Below are 8,566 nucleotides of genomic sequence, written 5' to 3' on the forward strand. Positions count from 1 at the left end.
GGTGGCTGTCTCAAAGTGGTAACGTGTCGACGGGGTGATATGTCAATACCCACAGAACGATAGCTACATGTGCGATAGCTACACGTGTGAATGCAATCCACTCGACGGAACAAATTTGAAGAATGAGTGGAGTAAAGTTATCACAAGGACCATGTCCCGTTTGAGACAGAACGGAAAACGTTCACCAAGAGATCATTCACCGAGAATGTTGTTTATCAGGTTATTACGGTGCATACATAAGCACACATAAGTACACGTAAGCACATGTGCGTAGTTTTTTTTTTTTTTTTTTTTTTTTTCCATTTCCGGGCGGATCCTCATAGGAATTGTCACGCGGAAGCGCCATCATTCCTTCCCCCTTCCCCTTTTGTTGTCTCCATTTTTTTTATTTTTTCCTTAACGTTAATTTTACATACCTCCTTTATAAAAATTTGCATGTGTATCTCCTCCAATTACGTTAGTGTGTTTCTCCCTTCCATGGGGGCACTTACCCTTGATCAAGACCTTTTTTTATATATAACTTTCTTTTTAATAAAAATTCGTGATGTAAGTAATTAGCTCCGAACATGATTATCGTGTAGGGAGAGTGGACTCTCCGAAGTGTACATCCCCTGGCTATCACCATGAGTGGAGAAAAAAAAAAAAAAAATGCTACGGGGGGCTATATTTTTCGGGACATCTCCTATGTGATAGAGGAAATTCATCATTGTAGATTTACGACCTAAATTGGTACGGGGTGCTCCTGCTCATTTATTAGAGGAAAAAAGGAAAAAGGGAAGGGGGAAAAAAAACATTAAAAGTGCCCAGTTTGGTTAGTCCAGCACAACAGGCAGGTCCAACTATCACCCATTTATATGGGGGGAAGGAGGAGAAGTTTTTTTTTTTTTTTTTTTTTTTCTCCTTGTTTGGCCGCAAATTTCCTACCAGTGCAAGACCATGCCCCTGAAATATGTATACCTAAGCATGTCGCCAACAAATTGCAGCTACACCTTTGCTTCTCTTTTGGGTTCATCGTGGAGTTTATACTGTGGTAGCCAATGGAGAAGAAGAAGAAGAAGAGGGTGATTCTCCCAATCCTCATCCTTTTTCTCCTTATTAGTGTACAAAGATTCCGGTGTGAAAGTATCAAACTGGAAAGGGTTCCCTTTGATAGAGAGTCCATTATAGGGTCGTTACCAAACAAAATAAAAAAATATGAGGGGAGTAAAGTCGTACTGGTGAGTAACATACCAAATTTGTCAGCAACACATGGAGAGTTTTTGCGCATGCTGAACGGGGAGGAGGGTCATCATATAGGGAAGTGTGTTCACCTCGGGGGTGATGGTGACAGTGATGCGATGTTGCCCGAGGACCCCGCCATCTACGACGGATTGGTAATCATCTTGGATGTCTTGGACGACCAAGTGGTAGAATCTCTAACCACCAAGTATGTGAACAGCTTCAGGGAAAAGAAGAAAAACGTTTTTTTAAGTCTCAATAGTGTAAACGGCAAAAGCGGGATTCAGTTATTAACACAACTGCATATTCAGGTGTATGGAGGTGGATCCTACGTGAAGGATCCCTTTGGAAAGGCATCACAGAAGGGAGTGGAAATGCCTGAGGGGAGAATCAACCAGGGGTACGCTTTTTACACAGGAGAAATAATACGAGATACACCAATCGTTGATAACCCTTCTGGGGGTAAAAAAAAAAAATTTTTGCTCTACCAAGGGACAGCACATGTCATGATGGGGAAAACAAAGAACATTCTCGAAGTGGTAACTTGCACACAGACATGTCTGGTGTACGATCAAAATGGAAATGTTATGAAAAAGGCAAAACAGGGGACCAACTTATCCTTAGTATCTTCTAATCAGTGGGACAATAACTCACGATGCGTTTTCTCATCATCAAGTGAGATTTTCTCAGATATTTTTTTTCACACAAATGGAGAAAATAAAAAATTCGCTCAAGAGGTAGTTGCGTGGAATTTTAAAAAAAGCGGCATCATCCGGTACGATAAATTTAAACTGTACAAAGATGGAGACAAAAAGGATTACACAGCTGGTGATTTGTTTGGAGAAAAGCTCATAGGAGCCACTCCATTTTTCCCTAACGATTTTATTCACCTGTCGATCGACCTCTACGAACTGAAGAGGAACTTCTGGGTCCCCCTGAAACGAAGAGACATTCAGTACGAACTCGTCAAAATGCAAATTCACAGAAGAGATTTTTTAAACTTTTACAAAAATGCAGAGAGTCCAACGTATTACAAAAGTTTCCATTTGCCAAAGGAACATGGTGTGTATAAAATAAAAATATATTTCCGCAGAAAAGGCTACAACGTTTTAAATTTGCATTTTTTCCTTCCCGTTCGATCTCCACTGCATTATGATAAAAACAAAAAAGTACACTTTGAGTTTTACCCGTTTTATACGTACATTTATCTTTCTCTTTTTTGTTTTTTTCTTTTCATATTGGTCATTATGTTTGACGATTCCAGAGGGCCAGCTGAAGATCGCGGTGGACAGGGCCACGGCAAGGAAAAAATGGACTAGCGGTGTGATGTGGCCCCCTTTCCGCCGAAGCATGCATTATAAACCCGTTGGGATCATCCCCACGATTGCTCTATTTTGTTTACGTGTACCTATACATGTATGAATACGCATACAATTATGTTCCTATGTTTATATGCTTATGATTATGTTTGTATTTTATTTTATTTTATTTTTTCCCCCCCCTCCGCATTGCAACGCGCGTGTGACCAATTCGTTGTCGTTTTGATCAACGGGGGTGAAAAATAAAACGGCAATTTATTTGTGCGAACTCGGAGAGAACAAACTGGCAAGCCCTCAAAAAAGGCATCGGTAGGAGAGGCCCTTTTCTAGGGAAAAAAAAAAAAAAAAAAAGAATTAAATAACATGAAAAAGTGCTACCGAATAATTCCCTTCCACCATCCGCGTGAGGAATAACTTCCCTCCCAAAAGTTCCCAATCGAAAGGGGAGACTTATACCATGATGATGCACGTTCTACGTACACTATGTTTTCTTATGCGTTTCCATTTTCTTACTGTATTAGAGGAGTAGCCAAAATAGTATAGTGGGAATTCTTCACACGGTGGGCACTCCATAACGAGAGCATAGACCACCCCTCCCCGACAGAAAGAATTACAACAAGAAAAGTGTAGCAGATAAGAAGGAATCCCCAACCCGTCCAATGAAATCACCCCATCACGTTAAAAAACGGAATACAAGATGAAGTATATTAATAACCTAAAAGAGATTGAAAATAAAATAAAGTCCATTTGTGACAACTGCGGTGTTGTTCCGCCGAAGATACTAATTGTTACCAAATATGTAGGCAGTGAAGAAATAAATAACATTCACGCGTATGACAAGAAGTACCACTTTGGCGAGAATTCTCTTGAAGCCTTGGAGGAAAAGGCGAAGAAGCTTCCAGATACCATAAAGTGGCATTTCATAGGAAACCTCCAATCAAAGAAATGCAAAGTCTTGGCAAATTTAAAAAACCTCCATATGGTGGAAACTCTAGATAAACAAAAAAAAGCCATCATGTTAAATAATTATTTAAAAAGTATAAACGAAACTGAACAGAGAAGCAGTAACCAGGCAAAAAAAATACGTGTGCTTATGCAAATTAAAACAACAGACGACCCGAACAAAACAGGCATTGGACATAACAACTATGATGACATTGAAAGCACCATTCTGTACATTATCAACAATTGTGAATTTCTAATTTTTAAGGGACTCATGACAATTTCCTCCTTAGAAATTGCCAATAGGGAAAACTCCTTCGTAATATTGAATGATATAAAGAGTAGACTTCTAAGTAATGCAGTTATTCGTGATTACTTTCGTGATAGAAAATTTCACATGAGCATGGGCATGTCCGGCGACCTCGAACTAGCCATTAAGCACCGAACAACGCAGCTCAGAATTGGAAGCGCCATTTTTGGCTAGCTCGTCACACATCATCATCTACATAATTTACACAATCTACATTATTGCTATTTTTTTTTTTTTTCTCTCTCTCTCTTTTTTCACCTGACCAGTCGTTCATACTTTTTTTTTTTTTTTTTTTTTTTTTTTTTTAAGAATAATAGCTAGTTACACACTGTGTACATAATAAAAAAAGGAAAGGAGGACACGCATGTGTGCAAGTGCTTGATGAAAATTAGAAGATCACTTATTTTCCTATACTCGTCCATCCTATTTCTCACTTTCGAATGCACATAAATTTAGTAACCTTGTCTATATTTTATTTTTGTTCAACGAAATTGGCTTAAAATTAAAAAAAAGGTACCAAATGGTAGTTAGGATACACGCTTGCGTGATAAAATTGGTGAAATACGATTCTTCGAACAAAAAAAAAAAAAAAAGAAAAGAAAAGAAGAAAAAAAAAAAAGAGATAGCACGTGCAGATGGGTGAATAGAACACGTACGTACATATCCACGTATGTGTACACTTAAAAACGGCATGCGCATAACAATCACTTCAGGTGCGCAAGCAAAACAAAAAAGAGGCTACATTTAGGCGTACTACTATGTTTAGCTTCAGTAACGCCACGCGGTAATATATATTAGCTGATCTGCCGCAAAGGAAATATCACAACAAACGGGGGATATATACGTCCTCCCTACAAATCGTCAAACACCCACAATTGCAAAAATTGAATTTCGAATTCCTCCTCGTGGGTAAGCAAGTCATTATCGTATGTGCTGCTCCTGTTGGTCTGACCTTTGCACAAGTCATCATTAATCAGCAGAGAACAGTTATCCCCGCCGCCTATCGTTATAGATTTTTCATCTGAGTAGACAAAATAATTGTTTCGAGTAGTCCAGTTGAATACCTGAATAGCTGTATTATCATTACAACTTTGTTTTGTTCTGTTTTTTTTGCTGCTTTCCCCAGTTTCGGTACCTACGGAGTTGTGACTCATCAGGGGCTGCTTCTTCCCCGGGAGGGAGGTTAAATGGTGGTATTTCTCCTCGACAAGCATTTTTGTTCTGCACTGCACGGCATCCGACGACGCGTCACCGTTTTCATCGTTATCATGGTAACAGCCCTCAGATGTAAGGTTACCCTTTTCGTTAGCACCGTAGGCTCCACCACTACACGCGCCACCAACAGTGCTACCCCCCTCTTCATCCTCCACGGAATCCAAATCGTGTATATCCGTTTTGGATCTATTCATGTAATGGACAGAAGTGCGCGATGGACCTTCCTGATTCGCATCCCCCTTAATGGAGTCCTTCAAGCTGTCTTCAAAATCAGTAACAAGTTTTTCCTGAGAATTTGACGTTGAATTATTTCCCAACTTCCCCTCGTTCATGTCTAAAGGGATGTTCTTCCGCTTAACCTTTTCAACATTCTCTTCCAATGGATAAAAACTCTCCATGCTCTTCTCATAGGCACAGTTGCTTCCATTATTACTCCCCTTATTATCTTCATCTTTTATTTTTTCCTCCTTATTTCCTCTCAAGGAGTTATTCCCATTTTTAAACGTAAACAAAAAGTTTTCCCCAGATCCGTAGTAACTATTCTCGCATTGCAACTTGTCGAGGAAACAGCCGAATAATACATTGTCCATATCGCAGATTAGCAAAATTACACTTCCTTTGTTCGATACACTTCTATAAAGGGTTTTGAAAGAAACCCCATGTATACTCGAACAAAAAGCCATCTTCCATATTTTGATGCTCAGTGTTGGGGGGAGGTAGTAGTTTATCTGCTTAGTCATTTCTTTGTTTAACAATTTTACTGCACCGTTAATGTACTCCAATTTCGGGATTAATGGTAAATAATTTATATCCTTGGCATCATTGATTGAATTCGCTCCCTGTGCTTTTTTCTTGGATTCTTTGGCCATTAAAGATTGTTCAATGATGCACTTTAACAATTCATTTGATGTGAATGGCACCGAGGTGATTGTTTTTTTTATTTTGTTTTCTGATTTTCTCACTTCATCAATTTCTTTGATTATCTTTGTTGTCGTTTCGTATGCCTTACTGTTGTTAAAGAATCTGAAGAGTATGAAGCTTTTCTCTTCATATTTCTTCTGCCCCTTTTTCGGCCCTTCGAGGTTCTGCCCAGGTTCTCCTTCTGGTCCCTTGTTTCCCCACTGGGCCTGGTTCCCATTGGCGCAAAGGATACCTCCGCAGGTATTGCTGTAGTTCTCCCCTGTGGATGAACTTCTCAATGATTGCTGATGCAACTCGAAGGAAATATTCTTCAGCGTCTTTGAGGCTGAACGCTCTGCCTCGCTCGCAAAGGTGACAGTGTCTTCTCTCTTTATGGAGTCTCCCTCTTTTATTTCACCCGATTGGGTGGAGTGACCATTTGATGTTTCTACATTGGGGAATCCCAATTCGGGCTTTCCCACGGAAGATAATCCTTCTTTCGAAGAGATCTTCCTGGATATGCTGAAGGTGTCTCTTTCTTGCTTTCCAGACAAAGTGGAATTGTTAGCCTCACCTTCCTTAAAAGAATACCCCGAGTTGGCTAAATTTAAATTATTTTTATAAGTTATACTTGGGTGCGCAGGAATTGCGTTGCTATAATCCGTCTCGTTAATTTTTTGGTAAATTTTTAAATCACTGTCTTGTAAATGCTCCACGATGTTATTCTTTGGAGAGGAAATATCAAAATTTAAAAAGCTATTTTTTTTTTTCTTTAAATCATCATTTTCATATTCTTTTCTCTGATGGTCTGCATTTGTGAAATGCTTAGAAACATTCGAAGAATAATTGACTCCTCCAAACAGATGGTCATTTTTATCCTCCCTAAAAGGCGACGTACCTTGAACAAAGGGTTGGGCTAAATTGAATACATAGGACAAGCTTCTGCTGATGTATTTATAGTAGGAAACGCTTTTCTCCTTGTTCAATTCATCTATGCTAGAGTTGTTATTCACACCACTGTAGCAAGTACCCGTGCTATTTTTCTTTTGCGAAACATCGTCGTATATTGGATGGTAAATACTTTTTAACAACACTTGGATAAAACCACATGTGTCTTCATTGTTACACAAGTAGGTGTCCTTCGTCGGCACCACAATATGTGCACACTCGTAAATATCGTACAAATCGATAAAAATTTGATACGTGCCAAATCCATACGTTATCACATTTTTGTCTCTCATGTCTGGTTCGAACAGCAACGATTCTTTAGTTAAAATTAGGTGACCGCTTATCGAAAAATTCGTCAAGCAGTATTCGCATTGTTCTCGAAATATGATGCAATTTTTTTTCTCCCTGTCCCTTTCCTCCAGTTTGATGCACTTGCTCGAATTCGTGGACACGATTGCGTTCCGGATAATTCCCTTCTCGAACTAGCCAAATGGAAGAAAAAAAAAAAAAAAAAAAAAATACATGTACAATGGTGTAAAAATGACAAAAAAATAGCTCAAAAAACCTGAACAGCAATAACCTTTTGGCTGTACACTGGTCGCACAGCGGCGTGGTAGCTGTCGATTGCCAAAACGTATACACACACACACATACATACACACATACACACATAGTTCTGCTCCATTTGCGCGCAAAAATTCACGCATATTGTTACACATGGAAATAATATGAACGGGTCATATAAATATTGGCGCGTTCGCGCAAACTTCTGCCGCTGAAGGTTTTCCTACTTCGAACTTGTTGGGGTAGTGCATTTTTTCCCTGTTGCCAGCTATTTCTTCATTCTGAAAGACGTTCAAAACTTTTATCTTGTCGTCCGTTTGCTTTTCATCCATCGTTTGAAACTGGGTTTTGTTTGCATTTTCCAGCACTGTTCTTCGGGGGGGGCTGTGGTGCGAGCAAACATTAAAAAGAAAGTTTCACAAAAATGCACTACACTGCTGATGTAATAAGAACGCAGCAAAAACGAAATAAAAAAAAAGTAGCAGAAATGTACTGAAAATTGTAAAGAAGGCAAAAAAATATAAAAGTAAAAACAGTATAAGCCGATTAGTGTGGTGACTGGTCGTTTTCACAAGAAAACCATTGCACAAGGGGGGTGAACGCTCAACTACTGGCACTTTCAAAAAGGGGGAAGCCGCTATTTAAGGGAGTGGCCACTAATCGACGAAGAGGGACAACGCATTACCATTACCAAGTGTAAGGACGCGCGATGCAGGAATGTAAAACGTGTAGCATATTATATGCGAGGAAAAAAAAAAAAATCCCCTGAAAATGGTATGCAAATATACACCTTTTCATATGTGTCTTATTCGGTTTGCATCGAACATGCTATATTCCTTACGATATAATGGGTTTAAAAAAATAAAAAAAAATGCACACTAATGATTTTCCCTCGTTGAAAGAATGGCTCCATTTGAATTGAATAAAAAAAAAAAAAAAAAAAAAAAGAAAATCGTAAATAAGTGTAAAAGGGGGGAAAACATGTACAATTTGACAAATGTTTTATTTTATTTTAATTTTTTTTTTCATTTCGTGCTAAGCGAGTTATGGACTGTCAATTGTGTCACTTTTTAATGTCACACCATGAGCTGCCACTTTTGAAAAATCCCCAAGCAAAGGAAACAGGAGGTAAGCAAATGGGGTGGGGGTG

At 38.9% G+C, this 8,566-nt stretch overlaps 3 protein-coding genes across 3 annotated transcripts; 2 read left to right on the forward strand and 1 right to left on the reverse strand.

Annotated features, from left to right (window-relative positions):
* Positions 1–1,037: 1,037 nt before the first annotated feature.
* PKNH_0717600 (dolichyl-diphosphooligosaccharide--protein glycosyltransferase subunit WBP1, putative) lies at positions 1,038–2,537 on the forward strand (the record flags this gene model as incomplete). Its single annotated transcript, XM_002258431.1, has 1 exon — positions 1,038–2,537. The coding sequence occupies one exon, from the start codon at positions 1,038–1,040 to the stop codon at positions 2,535–2,537; it is 1,500 nt and encodes a 499-aa protein (XP_002258467.1).
* A 697-nt stretch (positions 2,538–3,234) lies between these two features.
* On the forward strand, positions 3,235–3,963 carry PKNH_0717700 (pyridoxal phosphate homeostasis protein, putative; the record flags this gene model as incomplete). Its single annotated transcript, XM_002258432.1, has 1 exon — positions 3,235–3,963. One exon carries the CDS (start codon positions 3,235–3,237, stop codon positions 3,961–3,963), a length of 729 nt encoding a protein of 242 aa, XP_002258468.1.
* Positions 3,964–4,640: 677 nt separating this feature from the next.
* PKNH_0717800 (TLD domain-containing protein) lies at positions 4,641–7,748 on the reverse strand (the record flags this gene model as incomplete). Its single annotated transcript, XM_002258433.1, has 2 exons — positions 4,641–7,334; positions 7,644–7,748. 2 exons carry the CDS (start codon positions 7,746–7,748, stop codon positions 4,641–4,643), a joined length of 2,799 nt encoding a protein of 932 aa, XP_002258469.1.
* Positions 7,749–8,566: the final 818 nt, after the last annotated feature.

This window comes from Plasmodium knowlesi (genome assembly GCF_000006355.2).
Source record: "Plasmodium knowlesi strain H genome assembly, chromosome: 7".
NCBI classification, from domain to species: Eukaryota; Apicomplexa; class Aconoidasida; order Haemosporida; family Plasmodiidae; genus Plasmodium; species Plasmodium knowlesi.